Here is a 25,405-nt window from a genome sequence, read left to right as displayed (position 1 = left end):
ACTGAGGAGGGGAATGGGGTATTTGCTTGCAAAGTCTGGATCAGAACAGGCCATCAATCAGCAGAAATGTTTCCTGGATTTCTGTGGTGCTGTCACCCTGCTCCTCCCCCATATATCTCCCTCTGTGCCCCCCATAGACCAGCACACTGCTCTCCTGAAATACTCTGTGCTGCTGTCACTCTGCTCCCAGAATCCTTGCTGCCTGCCATCCTCAGTGACCAAAGACCCCATTCCTCTCCTCAGATCCTGACCTCGCGATGTGTGAAAGCGAGGCAACAGGGGCCTGATGTATGGTGGAAGGAGCAGGGTGACAGCAGCACAGAGTATTTCAGGAGAGCAGTGTGCTGGTCTATGGGGGGGCACCTGTTCGGTGCCAGGAATTGTACATAGAGCCCTGTGTTATATACACATGGATGGACCGTCTGCTTCTCTGCTCCACAGAAATCCAGGAAACATTTCTGCTGATTGATGACCTGTTCTGATCCAGACTTTGCATGCAAAGACAGTCAGTAACTTTGCAGGCCCCATCACAATGGCTGCTTACTGTGTTCCTAAATGTCATCCTCTCTTTTCCCTTAGCAAACACCCAGAAGGGGAGGAGATGAGTGACATCACACCCATGTCAGCAGATTCCACCCATAATTACTGCAGGGCAGTAATGTGATCTAGTTGTACACTAGGTTTTTGTGCCAAATTTCAGTAGCTGCTCCCCCTAGTGTTAACAAGTGGAAATGCCAAACTTTTTAAAATTATTTTTCATATTTTGCAAAATTAAAAACAAATGATATTTCTTAAGAAAATGTAAACATTAATTCTATACATTTTTTCAATTGCTGAAAAAAAAATTTTTGGATGGCACCTTCCCTTTATTCCCTTAACAACCAGAGATATTATTGGCTTTGCATTTTCGTTTTTGTTCCCCTGCTTCCAAGAACCATAACTTTTTTATTTTGTGGTTCAAAATGGCCACTTGAAGGCTTGTTTTTTGCAGGACAAGTTGTACTTTTGAATGACTCCATTGGTTTTAACATGTCGTGTACTACAAAACGAGAACAAAAATTCCAAGTGCTGTGAAATTGCAAAAAAAGTGCAATCCTACAGTTGTTGTTTTTTTTTTGTTTTGTTTTTTTACCATGTTCACTAAATGATAAAACTGACCTGCCAATATGATTCTCCAGGTTATTGCGAGTTCATAGACACCAAACATTTCTAGGTTCTTTTTTATCTAAGTGGTCAAAAAAAAAATCCAAAGTATGTTAAAAAAAATTGCGCCATTTTCTGATACCCATAGTGTCTCCATTTTTCATGATCTGGGGTCGGGTGAGGACTTATTTTTTGCGTGCCGAGCTGACGTTTTTAGCTATAAAACTTTGGTGCAGATACGATCTTTTGATCGCCCGTCATTGCATTTTAATTCAATGTTGCAGTGATTTGTTTTTGACTTTTTTCTCGTTACGCCGTTTAACGATAGGGTTAATTTTTTTTTTATATTGATAGATCGGGTGATTCTAAACACGGCGATACCAAATATGTGTAGGTTTGATTTTTTTATTGTTTTATTTTGAATGGGGCGAAAGAGGGATGATTTAAACTTTCATATTTTTTTTAATATTTTTATAAACATTTAGTTTTTACTTTTGGCATGCTTCAATAGTCTCCATGGGAGTCTAGAAGCTGCCATAACTCGATCGGCTCTGCTACATACAGGCGCTCATAGCAATCTGTCAGTGACAAGCATAGAGGTAGCTTCTGGAAACTTCTCAATGTAGCCACATGTTAAAAGTTGGTGTGAACCTCCCACCATGGATGGGCTGGTCCCAGGACACAGGACAATAGACTGTTGGCCGAGTCAGTTTTGTGGTGACTTGTGAAGGGCTGGGATCTTATGCTGAGGTGAGATCCAGGTGACTGTGCGTATTGCTAGAAGCTGCCATGTGGGATTGTATTGTGTCCTCATCTGCTGGATCCATTGAATTCATCCAAGGACTATTTCTATTTTCCTGGCATTGGACTGCCGGGTGGCGCCCCCGGATCTGCTCCCTTTATGTGATCTCATTGTGGACTCATTGTGGACTCTTTACGGACGCTGCAGAATTATCTTCATTTGTGTTGCCCCAGTTCCCTGTTCCAATAAATCTCGTTGGATTGTTTATCGGCCTGGCGTCTCTTCCTGCCCCGTCACAGCGACGAACACCTGGCTGGAGACCTCTGGTTGTCATGCCGACCTATCAGTGACCCGCAATCACGTTACGGGGGTCACCGATGGTTGGGACTTCCTGCGCACTTGTCGGAAGCGCGAGTTAAATGCTGCTGTCAGAGATTAACGTGTCTCTTGTGATCCACCCACATCTGTTACTCCGCTAAATGCTGCTGTTAAACTCTGACAGCGGCATTTGACACGCGATTCCGGCAGGAAATCCGCCCATCGGTGACCACCATAAAGTGATCTAGGGTTACCGATGTGTTGGCTTGACAACCAGGGGTCTCCTACAGACCTCTATGGTTGTTACTGACAGATTGCTATGCGCTCCTGTATGTAGCAGAGCCGATCGGGTTATGGCAGCTTCTAGTCTACCATGGGGACTATTGAAGCATGCCAAAAGTAAAAAAAAATGTTTTTAAAAATATTTTAAAAATTAAAAAAATAGAAAAGTTCAAATCACCCCCTTTCGCCCATTCAAAATAAAACAATTAAAAAAATCAAACATGCATATATTTGGTATCGCCGCGTTCAGAATCACCCGATCTATCAATATAAAAAAACAATTTACCCGGTGTAGCGAGAAAAAAGGTCAAAACGCCAGAATTACCTTTTTTTGGTCACAGGAACATTGCATTAAAATGCAATAACGGGCGATCAAAAGATCGCACCAAAATGGTATCATAAATCCCCCTTAATGACCGGAGCTTTTTCCAGTTTTGCGTTTTCGTTTTTCGCTCCCCTTCTTTCCAGAGCCAAAACTTTTTTATTTTTCTGTCAATATGGCCATATGAGGGCTTATTCTTCGTGGGACAAGTTTTAATTTTGAACGATACTTTTGGTTTTACTATGTCGTGTAACAGAAAACGGGAAAAAAATTCCAAGTGCGGTGAAATTGCAAAAAAAATTGCAATCCCACACTTGTTTTTTGTTTGGCTTTTTTACCAGGTTCACTTAATGCTAAAACTGACCTGCCATTATTCTCCAGGTCATTTCGAGTTCATAGACACCAAACATGTCTAGGTTCTTTTTATCTAAGTGGTAAAAAAAATTCCAAAGTTTGCTTAAAAATAAAATTGCGCCATTTTCCGAGACCTTTAGCGTCCCCATTTTTTGTGATCTTGGGTTGGGTGAGGACTTATTTTTTGCGTGCCGTGCTGACGTTTTTAGTTATACCACTTTTGTGCAGATACGATCTTTTGATCGCCCGTCATTGCATTTTAATTCTGGTGTTTCAATTTTTTTTCTCGCTATGGCGTTTAGCGATCAGGTTAATCCTTTTGTTAATGATAGATCGGCCAATTCTAAACGCGGCGATACCAAATATGTCTATGTTTGATTTTATACTACTTTCTACTCTCTTCTACTAGATTCTACTCTCTATGCTCCAGTCACTAGGCATTAAGGACCCTGCTCTTGAGAACTGCTATTGAGAACTCTGCTATTAGAAGTGGAAAGGAAGAACAAAGACGAAAGAATCTAATTAATAAAAATATTGGAGAAAGAGAAACCAATCACAAACTAAAATGTTTCTATACTAATGCACAAAGCATGGGCAACAAACAAGGAGAATTGGAACTACTAACACAGGAAAAGAAATATGATGTCATTGGAATCACTGAAACTTGGTGGGACAATACACATGATTGGAATACAAGACTAGAAGGATACAAATTATTTGCAAGAAACAGACTTGATAAACGAGGAGGGGGTGTCGCATTGTATGTTAGAAACGTGTATATCTGCACAGAGATTGAAGCTTCAGAGACTGGGAGTTCTGTGGAAACTGTTTGGGTAAGAATACAAGGACAGAACAATGGAAAGGACACCATTGTAGGCATTTACTACAGGCCGCCTGTGCAAGCTGAAGATATGGATGAACTCTTTATGCATCAAATGGCCAAGTTCTCCAAAAAATATGACATAGTTGTCATGGGAGATTTCAACTATCCAGACATTTGTTGGGAATCTCTCTCAGGCAAAACTAACAGGTCAAGGAAATTCTTATCCTCTCTTGCTGACAACTTTATCTTCCAAAAGGTAAAGGAGAAAACAAGGGGAACTGCTACCTTGGATCTAATCCTTATAAACAGGGAGGAAATGGTTGAGGAGGTAAAAGTGGCTGGGACCCTAGGAGGTAGCGACCATGCTATTTTAGAATTTAGGATAACTAGAGGAGGAAGACCTGTGAAGACTCAGACGTCAAGGTTAGATTTCAGAAAGGCAGATTTTAAGGGATTCAGAAAGAGAATTGGAGGGATCCAATGGCTGGATATCCTTACAGACAAAAATGTCCAGGAAGGATGGGAAATCTTGAAAAATGAAATTCTCAAAGCACAGTTGTTAACAATTCTGAAAAGAGGGAAGAATAGGAAGCATTTAAGGAAACCAGGATGGATGAACACAGAACTTAAGCACATGCTAAAAAGGAAGAAAAAAATGTTTATAAAATGGAAAGAAGGAGGCATATCTAAAGAAGAATATAATGCTGTCTGCAGAACCTGCAGGGCACAAATCAGATTAGCTAAAGCTGAAAATGAATTGAGGCTTGCAAGAGATGTCAAAAGCAATAATAAAGGATTTTGGGGATATGTCAAAAGTAAAAGAAAAGTCAAAGATGCTATAGGATTTTTACAGGATGAAAATGATGAAATGGTAAGACAGGATGTTGAGAAGGCTGAACTTTTAAATTCCTATTTTGCATCTGTTTTCTCTCAGAAAGGAAATGTAACATCAACTGTTATTCACTGTCCTATTAAGGGAATAGAAGAATCCAGGATATCTATAAACAGAAAGATAGTGAGGAAACACTTAGCTAACCTAAATGAATTCAAGTCTCCAGGTCCAGATGAATTACACCCCAGAGTACTGAAGGAGATAGCAGAAGAAATTTTTGAACCCCTCTCCATAATCTTTGAAAATTCTTGGAGAACAGGAGAAGTGCCAGAAGACTGGAGAAGAGCCAATGTTGTTCCTATCTTCAAAAAGGGGAAGAAGGTGGACCCAGGCAACTATAGGCCGGTGAGTCTGACTTCTATACCAGGAAAGATCTTTGAACAAATTATTAAACAACATGTATGTCAATACCTGGATAAGAATGAAGTGATTAAACAGAGTCAGCATGGGTTTGTAACTAATAAGTCATGTCAGACTAATTTAATTTCCTTCTATGACGGTATTACTGATTGGGTGGATCAAGGAAATGCTGTAGATATAGTATATCTTGACTTCAGCAAAGCATTTGACAAAGTCTCTCATACAATCCTTATTGAAAAAATGACTAAGTATGGAATGGACAAGGCAACTCTTAGGTGGATTCATAACTGGCTTAGTGATCGGACCCAAAGAGTGGTCGTAAATGGCTGCACATCCAGTTGGAAGAATGTCTCAAGTGGGGTACCACAGGGCTCTGTCCTGGGCCCTGTATTGTTCAACATCTTTATCAACGATTTAGATGAAGGAATTGAGGGTAAACTGATTAAATTTGCTGATGACACAAAGCTAGGAGGGATAGCTAATACTAGAGAAGAGAGAGAGAGGATTCAAAAAGATTTAAATAAACTGGAGAAGTGGGCAGCAACTAACAGAATGGTTTTTAACAGGGAGAAATGCAAAGTACTACATCTGGGCAATAAAAATGAAAAAAGCATATATAGAATGGGAGGAATAGGGCTAAGTGACAGCACATGTGAAAAAGACTTGGGTATACTAATAGATCACAGACTGAATATGGGTCAACAGTGTGATGCAGCAGCAAAAAAGGAAATGCAATTCTAGGATGTATTAACAGAAGCATACAGTCTAGATCACGTGAAGTCATTATTTCCCTCTACTCCTCTTTGGTCAGACCTCATCTGGAATATTGTGTCCAATTTTGGGCACCACATTTTAAAAAAGACATCAACAAACTGGAGCAAGTTCAGAAAAGAGCGACCAGAATGGTGACCGGTCTGCAAACCCTGTCTTATGAGGAAAGGTTGCAGGATTTGGGAATGTTTAGTTTGCAAAAGAGAAGACTGAGAGGAGACTTAATAGCTGTCTACAAATATCTAAAGGGCTGTCACATTGTAGAAGGATCAACTTTATTCTCATTTGCACAAGGAAAGACTAGAAGCAATGGGATGAAGCTGAATGGGAGGAGACACAGATTAGATATTAGAAAAAACTTTTTGACAGAGTGATCAATGAGTGGAACAGGCTGCCACGAGAAGTGGTGAGTTCTCCTTCAATGGAAGTCTTCAAACAGAGGCTGGACAGACATCTAACTGGGATGATTTAGCGAATCCTGCTTTGAGCAGGGGGTTGGACCAGATGGCCCAGGAGGTCCCTTCCAACTCTACGATTCTATGATTCTATGATTCCTGGTTCTCATCCTATCTCTCTGACCGCTCCTTCAGTGTTTTGTTCTCTGGCTCCACGTCATCTCCTCTTGCAGTTCGGGTACCTCAGGGCTCAGTCCTTGGCCCCCTTCTTCTCTCTCTCTCTCTACACGGCCCCAATTGGACAGACCATCAGCAGATTTGGCTTTCAGTACCATCTTTATGCTGATGACACACAACTATATACGTCTTCCCCCGACCTTACCCCCGCTGTACTACAGAACGCCAGTGACTGTCTGTCCGCAGTCTCCAACATCATGTCTGCTCTTAATCTGAAACTCAACCTCTCCAAAACTGAACTTCTTCTACTCCCGCCGTCTACTAACCTCCCTAAATCTGACTTCTCCCTCTCCGTGGGTGGCACCATAATAACACCCCGGCAGCAGGCGTGCTGTCTGGGTGTTATGTTTGAAACCAATCTTTCCTTTACATCCCATATACAATCTCTTGCCCGCTCTTGCTGCTTACACCTAAAGAACATCTCTAGAATCTGCCCTTTTCTCACCATGGAAACAGCAAAAACTCTCACTGTAGCATTGATCCACTCCCGCCTGGATTACTGCAATGCTCTATTAATTGGCCTCCCCGTCACTCGACTATCCCCTCTCCAGTCCATACTTAATGCAGCAGCCAGGGTCATCTATCTGACTAATCGGTACTCAGACATGTCCGCTCTTCGCCAGTCCTTACATTGGCTGCCCATTCATTATAGGATCCAATTCAAAGTACTTATTCTCACCCACAAAGCTCTCCACAGTGCAGCACCCCCCTACATCTCCTCCCTCGTTTCTGTGCATCGGCCTAACCGACCGCTGCGCTCTGCAAATGACTTTCGACTAACCTCTGCACTAATCCGCACCTCCCACTCCCGACTCCAAGACTTCTCCCGTGCTGCTCCAATCCCCTGGAATGCTCTACCCCAAGAAATTAGGACTATCCACAATTTGCATAGTTTCAGGCATTCCCTCAAAACGCATCTGTTCAGAGCGGCCTATTACGTTCACTAATCAAAGTCATTCTATGTGTAAGTGTGCGTGTATAGCCCATTCACTTTCTCCATTTATCCCTACTCCCTCAAGATGGCTGGACCTTCATTGTAAATACCCCATTGTAAATACACACCTGTACTCTGTATCTCCCTCACCTCATTGTAGATTGTAAGCTCTCACCAGCAGGGTCGTCTTATTTTGCTTTAATTATTGTATTGTTAACGTTGTTACTTATGACTTGTGTTTTGAAACTGTTAAACTGTAAAGCGCTGCGGAATATGTTGGCGCTATATAAAGATTATTATTATTATTATTATTATTATTATTTATTTTTATTGTTTAATCTTGAAAGGGGGGTGATTTAAACTTTTATGTTTTTTTTATTTTTTTCATATTTTTAAAAACATTTTTTTAAACTTTTGACATGCTTTCATAGCCTCCATGGGAGACTAGAATCTGCCATAGCTTGATTGACTCTGCTAAATAGAGGCGATGCTCAGATCGTCATTATGTAGCAGAATGACAGCATTGCTGTGAGCGCCAACCACAGGTTGGCGCTCACAGCAATCCGGCATCAACAGCCATAGAGGTCTCAAGGAGACCTCTGGTTGTTATGCTGATGCACTAATGACCCCCCGATCACGTGACGGGGGTCAGCGGTGCGCGTGTTTCCGGCCCGGCGACCGGAAGCACCATTTAAATGCCGCTGTCACCATTTGACAGTGGCATTTAACTAGTTAATAGGCGCAAGTGGATCGCGATTCCACTTGCACCTATTGCGGGCACATGTCAGCTGTTCAAAACCCTCATCAAAGCAGGAGATACTGCCAGATGATGTACTATTCCGTCAGCTGGCAGTAAGCAGTTAAAAACGTCTTGGAAAATGGGGCTACAAACTTTGGAATTTATTTTCACCACTTAAATAAAAAAGAACCTAGACATGTTTGGTGTCTATGAACTCGTAATGACTTGGAGAATCATAATGACAGGTCAGTTTTAGCATTTAGTGAACGTAGTATAAAAGCAAAACAAAAAATAATTGTGGGATTGCACTTTTTTTGCAATTTCACTGCACTTGGAATTTTTTTCCCTTTTTCCAGCACAAGATATTTTAAAACCAATAGTGTCATTCAAAAGTACAACTCAATCCGCAAAAAAAATTTAAATAAATTTAAATAAAAATAAAGAATGGGAGCAAGAAACGAAAACGCAAAAATGAAAATACTTAGCAAGTAGCAAACCTTCAGCTGTAGGTAGAAATACACATGTGGTCAAAATTGTTGGTACCCCTCGTTTAATGACAGAAAAACCCACAATGGTGACAGAAATAACTTGAATTTGACAAAAGTAATAATAAAGAAAAATCTATGAAAATGAACAAATGAAAGTCAGACATTGCTTTTCAGCCATGCTTCCACAGAATTTAAAAAAAAAATGAACTCATGAAATAGGCCTGGACAGAAATGATAGTACCCCTGAAATAATGTGACAAAAGGGACATGTTAAATCGCGGTGTGTCCACTAATTAGCATCACAGGTGTCTACAATCTTGGAATCAGTGAGTGGCCTGTATAGAGGACTACAGATACTCACTGTGCTGTTTGGTGACATTATTATTATTATTATTATTATTATAATTATTATCATTATTATAGTATTATTGCGCCATTTATTCCATGGTGCTTTACATGTGAGGAGGTGAATACATAATAAAAAACAAGGGATTAAAAATATCCTGTTCATTCAGACACTGTTCATATGTTCAGGTTTTGAATACATTAGATAGGGACTGCTCCATTAAGGGTTACCTTGACGAGGTGGAGTAGCTTGGTATACATTTTTTTGCAAAAGAACGTATCGACTAAATACCCTGTATTTGTTGCCATCTTTTTACCAGCACTTGCTGACTACTGTCATATTTGTTACTGCAGGGTATTTCTGCACATTTGTCATTCTGTGTTTTCTTTTTGTGCTATAATAAAAAAACAAGTACAGTAAATTGTAATCTTAAAGTGCACCTGTCTCTTTTGGCCGCTATAAGATGCGGTCACTGCCTTTCAGAGCTTATCTACAGCATTCTATAATGCTGTAGATAAGCCCCCGGTCCAACCTGAAAGATAAGAAAAATAAATTTTATTATAGTCACCTGCGGGGCGGTCTGGTTCGATCAGATGGGTGTTGCAGGTCCGGGTCCGGCACCTCCCATCTTCTTGCGATGCCGCCCTCCTGCTTGCTTCCTCGCTATGGTATCACACTTCTGCGCAGGCGTACTTCTCTGCCCTGTTGAGGGCAGAGCAAAATGCTGCAGTGCGCAGGCGACAGGAAAGGTCAGAGAGGCCCAGCGCCAGCACACTACAGTACTTTTCTCTGCCCTCAACAGGGCAGGCGCCGGATCCGGACCTGCGACACCCATCGGACTGGACTGCCCCCCCGGGTGAGTATAATAAAACTTATTTTTCTTATCTTTCAGGTCAGACTGGGGGCTTAAAATTCTGTGGAAGCATGGTTGAAAAGCAATGTCTGACTTTCATTTGTTCATTTTCATAGATTTGTATTTATTATTACTTTTGTCAGATTCAAGTTATTTCTGTGACCCTTGTGGGTTTTTCTGTCATTAAACGAGGGGTACCAACAATTTTGACCACGTGTGTAGGCCAGCATATTTTTTTATTCACTGAGAACAAGCGGAGATCCAAAAATGACTTGCGTTAAAATCTTGAGGATATTAAAAAAATGTCTAAAGTGATTTAAAAGTTGCAGGATGGTACAGAAACAGTGAAGGTATCTATTAGTGATGAGCGAAGGTGCTGGGATAAGGTGTTATCCACCGTGCTCGGGTGCTGACTGAGTGACTTTGGCGTGCTCGAAAAATATGATTGAGTCCCCACGGCTGCATGTCTCGTGGCTGGTCGACAGAAGCAACATATGCAGGAGGACTATGCCGGACAGCCGCGAGACATGCAGCCGCGGGGACTCAAACATATTTTTCGAGCACGCTGAAGTCACTCAGTCAGCACCCGAGCATGGTGGATAACGCCTTATCCAACATGTTCGCTCATCACTAGTATATATACATTGTGAAGGAATCAGTAACAGCGTAGGAAAGGAAATCCTCAATGATATGACTGTTTCTTGTTCTAGAGTGTAATGTGACGGATACGGGGAAGACATGCACCTGTAAGACCGGATACACATGGAACATCACTGTGTGCTACACTTATCGTCCCTGTAGCAATTCCACCGCTTTCTGTTCGTGTCTGATTATCCCGGATGACAATATTCCCTACTGTGAGAGTCCTAAAAACATCTCTGACTACAGAGGTAAGTCAGTACATGACACTACTACCATCAGAGCATAAAACTATACTTTTTGTCTAAAGTGTTAATTGTTTATGAAAGGTAAACTGAGACTTAGGTGGTTTTAAACTGGTTGTCCACTGCTCAGACAACTCCTTCTCAATCAGTATATTTCCCCCTTGTAAAATAATAAAACCTACACTCGCCTCTGGTGCTAGCATTGTTCCAGTGGTGTCAATGTAAGCAGGTTACGAGATGCAGTGACGCAAGGAAGGCAGAGCAAGGGATAACAATTTAATTGAACAGTAAAGGTACTCCTCGCAGGGAGAGAAACAGTCAAATAGGAAATGGAGAAAAAAAAATGGTAGCGTAGCAACAGTGTTCACTTAGTAAACCTATCGTGTCCTTGGTTTCTTCAGCTGCAGATAATCCATTGAGGGTTGTAGTACCAGCATCAGCCGGTGAAATGTCCTCAGATGGGGCTCCACAGCTCATGGTCCAACTTCTGGCAGTAACGGGTGGTCTCCTGTTTTACCCGTTGCACTCCTAGTCCATAAACTCGTGCAGCCAAATTCAAGGTTGCTGCAAAACCCCGGTATCAAGTGATCAAGTGAGGTCTTTGGTGTGCTGATCAACAAGGGGGACCGCAACGCCAGATCCTGTACATGGCCCACGCTTCTATGCATGAGCATGGCCCCAACCTTAACTGAGCCCACGGCCCTGTCTCTGCTCACAGTCCCGGTGCAGTGCTCTTGGGATGTCAGTCGCAGTCTGTCGTGGCGCTGATGCCTGGAAGCCGAAGCGTCCTGCGCACGCACATGCTCTGCCTCTGCCAGCGGGAAACTCCACACCACTGCGCGCTCTTTCTCCTTAAACATGCCCCCTCTTCCCGGATCATTGGGTCCTTCCGGTCCCCTATTCCTTTTCACCGGCAACATGGGACGCAGCCGCAACAGTTCCGGACCCGGCTCAATACAGGTACAGCCCGTTCTTCCTCCTTACACTAATACTGGATATCCTTGTGGCCACTTAACTCTCCCCTCCCTTCGAACTTAGTTGACATCTGTAGAAAGTTAGAGCTGTGATTTCCTGAAGGCGAAGTATATGAAGCGGCCTTTGATTGGCTGCAAGGATTGCATGGCATAACAATGTCAAGTGATCTTGGTAGAGCCAGTGCCGACACCGCTGGAACAGCATCGGCACTACAGGAGAGTTTAAGTGATAGTGATTTACAAGGGGGAAACTGTCATGGTCTGTATTGAACTTCTTGTCTAGTGCTTCAGGGGTTAATGCTTTGGGCCTCTCTCTGGCTGTGGAAGGGCTTTAAATAGCCTCTTTTGGGCTTTGTCCGTTGTCAGTGATACTTTTGACCTCGGCTGAGTTCCTGATCCTTGTGTATCTGAGGATACTGTCTGCCTGTGTGTGATTGCTTGTGTATGACCCGGTCCGTTCCTGTTTCTGAGTTTTCTACCCAATTCTGTACTTTGTTAGTTTCTCGGTTTTGACCTCTGCTTGTCCCTGACCTTCCGCTTTGTGTTTCCCGTCTGATACCATGCTGCTATCTCCGGCTTTCTGACCCTGTTTCCATCTGTACTGTGTCGTCTCTTGGTTAACCCGCGTCTGTCTGGCATCCCCCTGGGCTTCTCTAGCCCGAGCTCCAGACCCCGAATTCCGGGGCTTGTCTCCACGCCCTGACACTCCCCTTGTGGTCACGTGCTTCAGGTCCTCTTTACCTGAAGCACGCTTCTCCACCACGGCCGTCCCGTTCCCCTGGACTCTCTGGGCACCATCCGCTCAACTCCGGACACACACACTGACTCGGTAAGCAAGGGCAGTGCGGTGTCCCTTACAAAAACATAGCAGTTGAAACTGAATTGTCTGAATAGTGTACAACCTCTATAACCTCTTAAGGACTGGGCCATTTTTTATTTTTGTATTTTTCTTCCTCCAAAAGGCATATATATATATATTTTTTAAGTTTCCGTAAACATAGCCATATGAGGTTTCTTTTTTTGCATGACAAGCATACAGTTTTGAATGACACCGTTCATTTTACCATTCAAGGTACTAAAAAAAAGGGAGAAAAATGTCCATGTCTCGTGAAATTGAAGAAAGACTGAAATTTCTCCTTTTTCAAATAGTTAAAAGTGTTTTCTAGTTTCGGGATTGAACGTCAATCAGAAGTGTGAAAAACGCCAATCAGTACCACAGGGAGAAAGAACCACTCACCTTTGGAACAGGAGATGGATATGATGGTCCTGGTGGTGTGCGGATCATCCTGGGCTCATCGGGGGGCCCATGTGAATCACTTCCATCTCTTTGCCCTCAGTTTGTCCTGGGACATCTCTTGCACTAGGATGTGGTGGAGGTATCACCTCTTCTTTTGCCTAGAGCAGTAAAAGGGTTGATAGTAAATTCATTAGGGGTTTAGGACTTTGAAGGTTAACATAGGGGGTTCCTGAAGGCCCCCAATCATCACAATCTTGCTGCTTGTCCCCCTCCTTGGTGTTCTAGGCCATTGAAAGTGTAATGGATACCATTCCTGGTGGCAAAGGGGTTAAAGTAATGCACTCTCTTATACAGTGATTAGCAAGAGGGTAACAATGTTTAGAACTTTTGACTTCCTGGCTCCATATCTCACCATCCAGTAGAGCTTCAAAAATGAGACCACCATCATTTTATAGAAAATCATCTTGACTATATCATGCATAAATTTGACTTGCAACTATTTAACATATGATTAGTTATGCAGATTGTTGTCATGTCAATGCATTGTTACTGTTTTGCCCCCAGAAATCTAAATTGTAATTTTTATTATTTTGTTAGTATTTGTAAATTGATCTTTGGCTTTCAGCACTGCCTGAATCCTTCTGGGCAGCTCTCGATCAGATTCAAGCATGTGTCAACTGAAATCTGATCCCAGGTCACGTCTACACTTTTCCAAAGTTGGTGCCTACTGGTCACCTCACTTGATATGTTTACAGTTTTTCTTCAGTTCTACCCATAATTGTTGGATTGGGTTGAGGTCTGGGGACTGTGTGGGCCAATCCAGCACCTCTACTTCATTGTCATTGAACCATTTCTTTGCCAATCTTCACATATGTTTCAGGTCATTGTTCTGCTGGAACACTATGTTCTCCTTTTCATAACTATGGTACCCGAGTGTACAAAGTAGTTAGTCATGTCCATATAGCTCAGCATTGAGACCACCATCAATCCTGGTCAAGTATCCAATGCCTTTGACTGTGAAACAACCCCATATCATCAGGCTCCTTCACCGAACTTGACAGTTCCTTCCATTTATCCATCCATTAGCCCATTTTTCCTTGTTTCTTCCAGACCCAGTTGCACCCATCAGAACCTAGTCTTTTGACTTTTGTCTGATTGCTTCAAATCACCCGTTTTCCAATCTTCTCCTGTCCACTTTTTCTACATTTTTGCAAACTCAAGTCAATGCTTCTTATGACGATATTGAAGTCAAAGCTTCTTCAACTCTTTTTCGGCCACCATTTCAGATTTGTGTAACTTGTGTCGCACGAAGCTTGCATGGACTTTTGTGATCTCACTATTATGAAGCATGTGAGCCACCTCCACTGCCGTGTTTGTCACACCGGAATTGATAGATCTTTTGATGACTTGTTGAGTTCGATATTTTGTCTGGACGTCCACCTTTTGGTTTTTGTATGGATGGTTGGACTTCATTTCATATTTTTCCATCTCTCATGGCACTCACATGATGCAATTTGCCAATTTTCTAGGCCGAGAGACGGCTATGGATGAGCTGGATGATGCTATTTCTATTTTCTTGAGCAATCTTCATGGCTGCTCCTCAATTCACTCCACCAGTGACCATTCACTTGGGATTCAACCTAATATCACACTGAGTGGTTAGGGATGTGAGAACATGATGTATTTTGTAATATTCAGGAAGAAAAACATTTTTCCAACACCCGAGCAAAACAGTAACAATGCAGTGACATGACATGAATCTGCTTAACTAATCATATGCTAAATAGATGAAAGTCACATTTATGTATGGGATAGCCAAGATGATTGTCTATAAAATGATGGTAGGCTCATGATCAAAGCAGTACAGTAGTAGATGGTGAGATATGGAGCATAAAAGTCAGAAGTTTCCAACATTGTTTGTTACCCTTTTGCTTGTCAATGTAAATGCATTGCAAATGCTAAATAACACAACCTAATGAGGACCCTAATGGGCATTTAAAATATGTTTATTTAAAGTCATAGTTTGGACCACCAACAATTAAAAAAGAAATCAGAAGCCCTGGAAAAAAAAGTACACAGGATAAAATAGGAAACTTGTTCTGAGGTTTCTAATTAGAAAGTATATCAAAGACAGTCCTCAAATTATTATGGACCATCTTACCCCCTTCAGTTGCTATCCAATTTCTAGAATACCTGACAAAGGACTACCATGATACCATTTATTGTACCTGGTATAACACAAGGTCTGTATGTCGATACATCCAAGTAAGTGTAAGGATCGGCCAGGGCGGTAATCGTGGCCGAGGACTCCAGGGCAATGGTGTCCTGGCCTCCCCTCACATAGATATGACAGCTTTCTGTCAGCATACCTGTAGCTCCATTCTTCTCACTCTCAGTGCCTTCTCCAGGTGGCAGCGCACCTTTCTCTACTTTTTTGGCAAAAACAGAGACACAGTCCAATTTTAACTTTAAACAAAGAACTTTACTTATTTGTATTCTCAGTCTGTCCAGTACAGTTACAGCGGGCACATCAGGTAACACACAATTTGCTTTCTTCTCTTTCCCTATTTTCTCACTGTCATCTTCCAGAACATTCCCGGGACGTCTCGTCCCGTTCAGCATCACAGCATCCTCTCTGTCCAGCTTCACCATTTTTGGGAGTTCCCCTGTCTGTTTTGCCCCAGACAAAAGGGCATCTGCCCACGTAGCAAGCTGCCTGATAATGAGTGATCTGTGCTGCCGTACTGCTGCCAACTGTCTCACTACCATCTGTAGTGTAGTCATCTGCACTGCTATGTTCTGCGCTGCTGTGATCTGTGCGGCTGTGATCTGTGCTGCTGTGTTCTGCAGTGTTGTCATAGAATCATAGAATCGTAGAGTTGGAAGGGATCTCCTGGGCCATCTGGTCCAACCCCCTGCTCAAAGCAGGATTCGCTAAATCATCCCAGTCAGATGTCTGTCCAGCCTCTGTTTGAAGACTTCCATTGAAGGAGAACTCACCACTTCTCGTGGCAGCCTGTTCCACTCATTGATCACTCTAACTGTCAAAAAGTTTTTTCTAATATCTAATCTGTGTCTCCTCCCATTCAGTTTCATGCCATTGCTTCTAGTCTTTCCTTGTGCAAATGAGAATAAAGTTGATCCTTCTACAATGTGACAGCCCTTTAGATATTTGTAGACAGCTATTAAGTCTCCTCTCAGTCTTCTCTTTTGCAAACTAAACATTCCCAAATCCTGCAACCTTTCCTCATAAGACAGGGTTTGCAGACCGGTCACCATTCTGGTCGCTCTTTTCTGAACTTGCTCCAGTTTGTTGATGTCTTTTTTAAAATGTGGTGCCCAAAACTGGACACAATATTCCAGATGAGGTCTGACCAAAGAGGAGTAGAGGGAAATAATGACTTCACGTGATCTAGACTGTATGCTTCTGTTAATACATCCTAGAATTGCATTTGCCTTTTTTGCTGCTGCATCACACTGTTGACTCATATTCAGTCTGTGATCTATTAGTATACCCAAGTCTTTTTCACATGTACTGTCACTTAGCCCTATTCCTCCCATTCTGTATATGCTTTTTTCATTTTTATTGCCCAGATGTAGTACTTTGCATTTCTCCCTGTTAAAAACCGTTAGTTGCTGCCCACTTCTCCAGTTTATTTAAATCTTTTTGAATCCTCTCTCTCTCTTCTCTAGTATTAGCTATCCCTCCTAGCTTTGTGTCATCAGCAAACTTAATCAGTTTACCCTCAATTCCTTCATCTAAATTGTTGATAAAGATGTTGAAGAATACAGGGCCCAGGACAGAGCCCTGTGGTACACCACTTGAGACATTCTTCCAACTGGATGTGCAGCCATTTACGACCACTCTTTGGGTCCGATCACTAAGCCAGTTATGAGTCCACCTAACAGTTGCCTTGTCCATTCCATACTTAGTCATTTTTTCAATAAGGATTGTTTGAGAGACTTTGTCAAATGCTTTGCTGAAGTCAAGATATACTATATCTACAGCATTTCCTTGATCCACCCAATCAGTGATTCCGTCATAGAAGGAAATTAAGTTAGTCTGACATGACTTATTAGTTACAAACCCATGCTGACTCTGTTTAATCACTTCATTCTTATCCAGGTATTGACATACATGTTGTTTAATAATTTGTTCAAAGATCTTTCCTGGTATAGAAGTCAGACTCACCGGCCTATAGTTGCCTGGGTCCACCTTCTTCCCCTTTTTGAAGATAGGAACAACATTTGCTCTTCTCCAGTCTTCTGGGACTTCTCCTGTTCTCCAAGAATTTTCAAAGATTATGGAGAGGGGTTCAAAAATTTCTTCTGCTATCTCCTTCAGTACTCTGGGGTGTAATTCATCTGGACCTGGTGACTTGAATTCATTTAGGTTAGCTAAGTGTTTCCTCACTATCTTTCTGTTTATATATATATATATCCTGGATTCTTCTATTCCCTTAATAGGGCAGTGAATAACAGTTGATGTTACATTTCCTTTCTGAGAGAAAACAGATGCAAAATAGTAATTTAAAAGTTCAGCCTTCTCAACATCCTGTCTTACCATTTCATCATTTTCATCCTGTAAAAATCCTATAGCATCTTTGACTTTTCTTTTACTTTTGACATATCTCCAAATTCCTTTATTATTGCTTTTGACATCTCTTGCAAGCCTCAATTCATTTTCAGCTTTACTAATCTGAATTGTGCCCTGCAGGTTCTGCAGACAGCATTATATTCTTCTTTAGATATGCCTCCTTCTTTCCATTTTATAAACATTTTTTTCTTCCTTTTTAGCATGTGCTTAAGTTCTGTGTTCATCCATCCTGGTTTCCTTAAATGCTTCCTATTATTCCCTTTTTTCGGAATTGTTAACTGTGCTTTGAGAATTTCATTTTTCAAGATTTCCCATCCTTCCTGGACATTTTTGTCTTTAAGGATATCCAGCCATTGGATCCCTCCAATTCTCTTTCTGAATCCCTTAAAATCTGCCTTTCTGAAATCTAACCTTGACGTCTGAGTCTTCACAGGTCTCCCAGTCTCTGAAGCTTCAATCTCTGTGCAGATATACGCGTTTCTAACATACAATGCAACACCTCCTCCTCGTTTATCAATTCTGTTTCTTGCAAATAAGTTGTATCCTTCTAGTCTTGTATTCCAATCATGTGTATTGTCCCACCAAGTTTCAGTGATTCCAATGACATCATATTTCTTTTCCTGTGTTAGTAGTTCCAATTCTCCTTGTTTGTTGCCCATGCTTTGTGCATTAGTATAGAAACATTTTAGTTTGTGATTGGTTTCTCTTTCTCCAATATTGTTATTAATTAGATTCTTTCGTCTTTGTTCTTCCTTTCCACTTCTAATAGCAGAGTTCTCAATAGCATTTGTCAGGTGTATGGCTTTTTCTGGTCTTTTGCTTCCCTTCCCATGTTGTTCTAGTTTAAAGCTCTCCTTACAAGTGTAGCAAGGCGACTTCCAAATACATGCTTTCCAGTCTTCGTAAGGTGCACCCCATCTCTAGCATAATATAAAGCAATCAGTGAATTTAAAACGTAACTTTTACTGGTATGAAATATAAAATAACACAATGTGTGTCACCAAAGTACATAAAATTAATCGGTCAAATAAGGGACCTGATAATATAACATTTAAATCAGGCCCAAACTGACCATTAAGGAGATTAAAGTTACCTAAATACAATTAGACAACAAGGAAAATATGGAAAAGACGAATTATTGATTCAAATTTAAACGCCTTAACCAAAACTTTTCATATAAATACAGATGTTTAAAAGCCCATAATGTCGGCTACACAAATATACATCATGCGAGTGAGATCATAAGTATAATAAAAAATGGAGTGATCTCACCCAAAGTTGAAAGCAGGATGGGAGTCTTCAATGATCCAATCAAGACCATGTTACCTAAATCAAAGAAGTTGGGAGGACAATACCCTGTCAATCCCTAGGGGGCTAGCAATCGTCTAATCCCCAAAACTCCCGCCCTGACAAGGGCAGTCCACAGCTAACCCTATTAACATGCCCTGCACTTTCCCTAAAACGGGGGGTATCCTTGTCCCAACGTGTTTCATCCAAAGTGCCACAGTGCTAAAGCTGGAGAGACATTATAACCTACTACTCTCAATGCTGTCTGCAGAGAGTGAAGGAAAACGGGCATATTTATAAAGAATATACTTTCTATATAATCACCAAGATGGATAACATGTGTTGCTATAATCCTATCAGCTGTGGTACCCATTAGTAATGAGATGGTCTCCCAGTATCATACCTGATTGTAATCACCTTCAAAGAAGGCGCCGCCAAACTAATGGTCTGGAATGTTTGTCATCAGTGTGCGTCACTCACAGCGGTGTAGGCGTGCACACCAGACAAGATCTGGCTGCGCGTCCAAGCTGTGCCACTACCAAGATGGCACGAAATATACCGCCCACTCCCATACACGGGACAATCCACAGCGGGCACGCTCGCCTGTCATTAACCTGGCCGCGCGATCACACCGCCCACACCGGGATACTCAATAACGTGCACGCTCACCTATTCTTAGACTGGTGGATACCGGACCGCGCGTTCACATCACCCACAGGGGATGAACGTCACTTCCGGCTACTAAGAGGTCTACCTCCGGTGTAGAGTTGCGCGTCCCCTCCGCCCATACTTCCGGGCCTTGGAGCGCACGCTAACCAGCACGCCCACTCTCCTGAAACGCTCATGTCATTTCCTGTAACACCACATAAGCGTCTGGAGTGCATCAGTTTAAAGTGTCATTTCCTGTGATGTCATATGAGCGTCTATGGAGTGCAACATTCAAAATATCCACCCACAAGATGGCAACCATACAGCAGGAACATCAGTTCCATTAATAACCGTTCCTCAAATCATAATGACAACCAATTACGAGTCTAAAAAAATGGTTCTCATATGAGGATTTTTACAGGATGAAAATGATGAAATGGTAAGACAGGATGTTGAGAAGGCTGAACTTTTAAATTCCTATTTTGCATCTGTTTTCTCTCAGAAAGGAAATGTAACATCAACTGTTATTCACTGTCCTATTAAGGGAATAGAAGAATCCAGGATATCTATAAACAGAATGATAGTGAGGAAACACTTAGCTAACCTAAATGTATTCAAGTCTCCAGGTCCAGATGAATTACACCCCAGAGTACTGAAGGAGATAGCAGAAGAAATTTTTGAACCCCTCTCCATAATCTTTGAAAATTCTTGGAGAACAGGAGAAGTGCCAGAAGACTGGAGAAGAGCAAATGTTGTTCCTATCTTCAAAAAGGGGAAGAAGGTGGACCCAGGCAACTATAGGCCGGTGAGTCTGACTTCTATACCAGGAAAGATCTTTGAACAAATTATTAAACAACATGTATGTCAATACCTGGATAAGAATGAAGTGATTAAACAGAGTCAGCATGGGTTTGTAACTAATAAGTCATGTCAGACTAACTTAATTTCCTTCTATGACGGTATCACTGATTGGGTGGATCAAGGAAATGCTGTAGATATAGTATATCTTGACTTCAGCAAAGCATTTGACAAAGTCTCTCATACAATCCTTATTGAAAAAATGACTAAGTATGGAATGGACAAGGCAACTGTTAGGTGGATTCATAACTGGCTTAGTGATCGGACCCAAAGAGTGGTCGTAAATGGCTGCACATCCAGTTGGAAGAATGTCTCAAGTGGGGTACCACAGGGCTCTGTCCTGGGCCCTGTATTGTTCAACATCTTTATCAACGATTTAGATGAAGGAATTGAGGGTAAACTGATTAAATTTGCTGATGACACAAAGCTAGGAGGGATAGCTAATACTAGAGAAGAGAGAGAGAGGATTCAAAAAGATTTAAATAAACTGGAGAAGTGGGCAGCAACTAACAGAATGGTTTTTAACAGGGAGAAATGCAAAGTACTACATCTGGGCAATAAAAATGAAAAAAGCATATATAGAATGGGAGGAATAGGGCTAAGTGACAGCACATGTGAAAAAGACTTGGGTATACTAATAGATCACAGACTGAATATGAGTCAACAGTGTGATGCAGCAGCAAAAAAGGCAAATGCAATTCTAGGATGTATTAACAGAAGCATACAGTCTAGATCACGTGAAGTAATTATTTCCCTCTACTCCTCTTTGGTCAGACCTCATCTGGAATATTGTGTCCAATTTTGGGCACCACATTTGAAAAAAGACATCAACAAACTGGAGCAAGTTCAGAAAAGAGCGACCAGAATGGTGACCGGTCTGCAAACCCTGTCTTATGAGGAAAGGTTGCAGGATTTGGGAATGTTTAGTTTGCAAAAGAGAAGACTGAGAGGAGACTTAATAGCTGTCTACAAATATCTAAAGGGCTGTCACATTGTAGAAGGCTCAACTTTATTCTCATTTGCACAAGGAAAGACTAGAAGCAATGGGATGAAGCTGAATGGGAGGAGACACAGATTAGATATTAGAAAAAACTTTTTGACAGTTAGAGTGATCAATGAGTGGAACAGGCTGCCACGAGAAGTGGTGAGTTCTCCTTCAATGGAAGTCTTCAAACAGAGGCTGGACAGACATCTAACTGGGATGATTTAGCGAATCCTGCTTTGAGCAGGGGGTTGGACCAGATGGCCCAGGAGGTCCCTTCCAACTCTACGATTCTATGATTCTATGAGATAGAGGAACGATAAATAAGCAAAAAGATATGATACCCCATCTCTAGCAAGTAGTCCATCGTATAAGTAGTTCACTCCGTGATCCAGAAATCCAAATTGTTGCTGACGGCACCATCGACGTAGCCAGTTGTTCACCTGCAGAATCTTATTCCACCTCCTTGTTCCATGGCCATCCACTGGGAGGATGGAAGAGAAGACCACCTGCGCTCCCAGTTCTTTCACTTTCTTGCTTAAGTTTTCAAAATCTCTGCAGATGGTTTCCAGGTCGTTTCTTGCGGTGTCATTTGTCCCCACATGTAGTAGCAGGAATGGGAAGTCATCTGTAGGTCTGAAGAGTCCTGATATCCTGTCAGACACATCTTTAATTTTTGCACCTGGAAAACAGCACATTTCTCTTGAAGTTATATCCGGTCTGCAGATAGCGGCCTCTGTTCCTCTCAACAGGGAATCCCCCATGACCACCACTCTCCGGTTCTTCTTCACAACATTTTTCTTTCTCCATCCAGGAGGACTCTGAGGGCGTACAAGGTTGCTGTTTGTTGGCAAAGTCTTATCCTGATGTATTTCTTCATCGTTTTCCTGCGTGAGAGCCTGGTACTGTTTTCTGAGCAGTATGGGTGCTGACTGCCTCCTGATCCTCCTGCTTCTCTGGGTCACATGTCTCCATTCCTCTGTTTCTTCTGGTGCACTTCGAATTTCTTCTCTTTCTGTAACATGAAGAGATAATTCTGCTCTGTCCAAGAACTCTTCACCTTCCTTAATGATCTTCAACGTAGCTAACCTCTCTTCGAGATTTTGCAACTTTTCCTCCAACAGGGACACAAGCTTGCATTTGGTAAATCTGGTAAATCTGGTAAATCTGTGAACATGTAGCAAGAAATGCAGCTCACCAAATGGCTCCTGGACTCTTCCATCTTGAGATTTCTTAAAAACGATGAAAGATGAGCCAAAATTCGTTTTTTCCGATTTCCTCTTTTCAGCTGCAACGGCGAAAACCCAGTGATCGTTGAGCTCGCGGAGACTCTTCACTTATCCCAGAAGGCATTGGGAATATGCAAATGATCTCCTCAAGACTCTTCCCCTGGTTTTCCGATTTCCTCTTTTCAGCTGCAACGGCCAAAACCCAGTGATCGTTGAGCTCGCGGAGACTCTTCACTTATCCCAGAAGGCACTGGGAATATGCAAATGATCTCCTCAAGACTCTTCCCCTGGTTTTCAGGCCCTGAACGGCTGGGCCCGTGTCCTTAATGTTACAGAGCTGACAGCCCTGTCAGGGCGCTCCCGCCTGATTCAAATCTCCCCAGCTTAAGGGCCGTTAGCTCCTCGTACTTTAACTATTTACAGGCTGAATATGCCCTCCACCCCCATCTAGTGGCCTAACTGAGGTACTACGCTTTCCCTACTACTATAACAGTAGTTATACATAGCATTAACATAAATATACATTACACTTTTATCCCTTAAGGTAATACACAGAATAATGTAGCAGTACCTATGTATAAACACAAGAGCTCCAGGCGCACCACCAATCAATTGAATAGATCAGACAGCTGGGTACAATATCAGTGGCAACTGCACAAGTGGGGAAGGAAAAAAAGACCACTATAAGATATGCACACCAACAATAATATAGATAAAAACAGAAACAACTTTTATTGACAAATAATTTAAAACATTACAGTACAGTATATTACAGTACCAATGTCACAAAGTGACTGGCCCTGTGTGACACAACCCAACAATCAGTCGGTCACTAAACGGCAAACAAACAAGGGAACACCAGGGAAACAATTACAACGGTGGGCCCTGCGATAGGGAACGGGGAAATAGACACCACCTGCACTCTTCTAAGGATGTGCCCTGGTCTACCCTGACGTCCCTATATGGCTTCTTTCAAACAGTCACTGAGCAGGATACCTTAGCCCTCGCTTGCCCTGCACCTATCCCTCAATAGGGAATTGGCAAGTGTGGACACGGGTCCCACCACTGCACTAATACAACACAAGTTAAAGACAGACAGACAGCAAAAGGAACAGGTTAACAAAAACCACACTTAGCTTTCTCTGCTGAAATGCACCGCAGAGTAAGGCACCAGATCACAGCATTCAGCTGAAGCACCAATGCACCAGCAACCTCCTGTCTTCAGCACGGTTGGTATCCAAAAGGACCTGTATAACCAACAGTCAGCTGATGCATCAGGTGACCTTTTAAAGGAAGGTGGGAGTGGTCACCTGACCAAACAAACTAAACAGCTATGTAATTACACCAGCGGCCACCAGGGGGGGAAACTGATATTAACCCCCGATGGCCTGAAAGAAAAAGGTTTATATGTGAGAATGCAGATCTGCCACAGATCCAAGGATGGATCGTGACAACCTATGTGACACACACATAATGGTAATACACATGAAAGTGGAGCAGTACCAGTAAAATACGAGAACCAGGTAAAAGATAGAACAACATTTTCCATTCCCTTACATAAGATTTACTGACTACCTAAAAAATGGCGACCTCCAATAAACATTCTTTCAAATTTACATTTTTCATATTCATCAAATTATATATTTTTTTTACTTCTCCAGTTGACATAAATGGGTCAATTACCCTGAATGAAACCTTTACAAAAGATCTCCTAGACCCAACCTCGGTAAAGTACCAAGGGATGTCAACCAATATAACACTTTCCGTAAGTATCTCTGACCTCATCCTGATACCGGGACTTGTTGGTGCAAAAATGCCAAATTTGTGCCACTTACAAGGTAACTTTCTCTCAATATCACCAAGATTTGCATTGTTTTTCTTAAATAGTTTGATTATTTTCCAATATTTGTTAATTATTGGACATTCCAATATAGAAAAAGTTTAATTTAGACGAAGTGGTGATGGGAGAGATTTTAAAAGGCAACATCCACGGGATGTGGTTTGGACACTGCTCATGTGGACAGCATAACCTAGAGATCCTGATGTCAACCCTCAAAGCGACCGACATACCAACACCAAGAAGAAAAGAATTACACTTACAGTGCTCAGGAATCACTAAGGAGTCTTAAGATGTCCTCGGTGGGAGATGAGGAGGAGGTAGCAGATGTGGACAGCATAACCTAGAGATCCTGATGTCAAACCTCAAAGCGACCGACATACCAACACCAAGAAGAAAAGAATTACGTCTACAGTGCTTGGGAATCCCTAAGGAGTCTTAAGAAGTCCTCGGTGGGAGATGAAGAGGAGGCAGCAGATATGGATTTGGCACAATGCATGACAAGTGCCAACTTTAGTAACCTCCCTCAGTCAGAGAGCGGATGAGCCCGGGCACAATGCACACTGCTTCAGCAAGAAGAGAAGCTGCACGCCATCTCTCCAATACTGCCAACATCACCTCAAAGTGAACCGTCCAGCACTCCCCAAGCCATGATGTACCTGCTGTCAGGAGAGAACAGTACATGCAAAAATGACAGAGAAATGAAAAGGACATGAATCCCGCTATAGCTCCATTAAAGCAACAGACACAGAAACTAATTCAGACAATGGCTTACCCTCTCCCTCAAAAAATCCCAAATAAGCAACGTCCCAGATGAGACAAAATAAAAGAATTGATAAAAATGAGAACAAAATCAACCTGCTCTTAAAGGCA

General features: G+C 42.0%; 1 protein-coding gene across 3 annotated transcripts in view; it reads left to right on the top strand.

The window, feature by feature from the left end:
- LOC141098610 (adhesion G-protein coupled receptor F3-like) overlaps positions 1-25,405 on the top strand; it is a 130,529-nt gene that overhangs the window by 34,074 nt on the left and 71,050 nt on the right. For 2 of the 3 annotated variants that reach the window (XM_073586572.1, XM_073586571.1), the window contains exons 5-6: positions 10,710-10,889; positions 24,357-24,460. In XM_073586572.1, the coding sequence (XP_073442673.1) occupies positions 10,710-10,889; positions 24,357-24,460 (284 nt within the window). Of the gene's footprint in view, positions 1-10,709; positions 10,890-24,356; positions 24,461-25,405 lie in introns of those variants that run through there. The other variant, XM_073586573.1, reaches the window with a different exon arrangement.

The sequence above is a fragment of the Dendrobates tinctorius genome, unplaced genomic scaffold (genome assembly GCF_039654945.1).
Source record: "Dendrobates tinctorius isolate UK_male_01 unplaced genomic scaffold, ASM3965494v1 ptg000093l, whole genome shotgun sequence".
NCBI classification, from domain to species: domain Eukaryota; kingdom Metazoa; phylum Chordata; class Amphibia; order Anura; family Dendrobatidae; genus Dendrobates; species Dendrobates tinctorius.
Note: the sequence above shows the minus strand (reverse complement) of the source record. Positions and strands in the feature narration are given on the sequence as shown.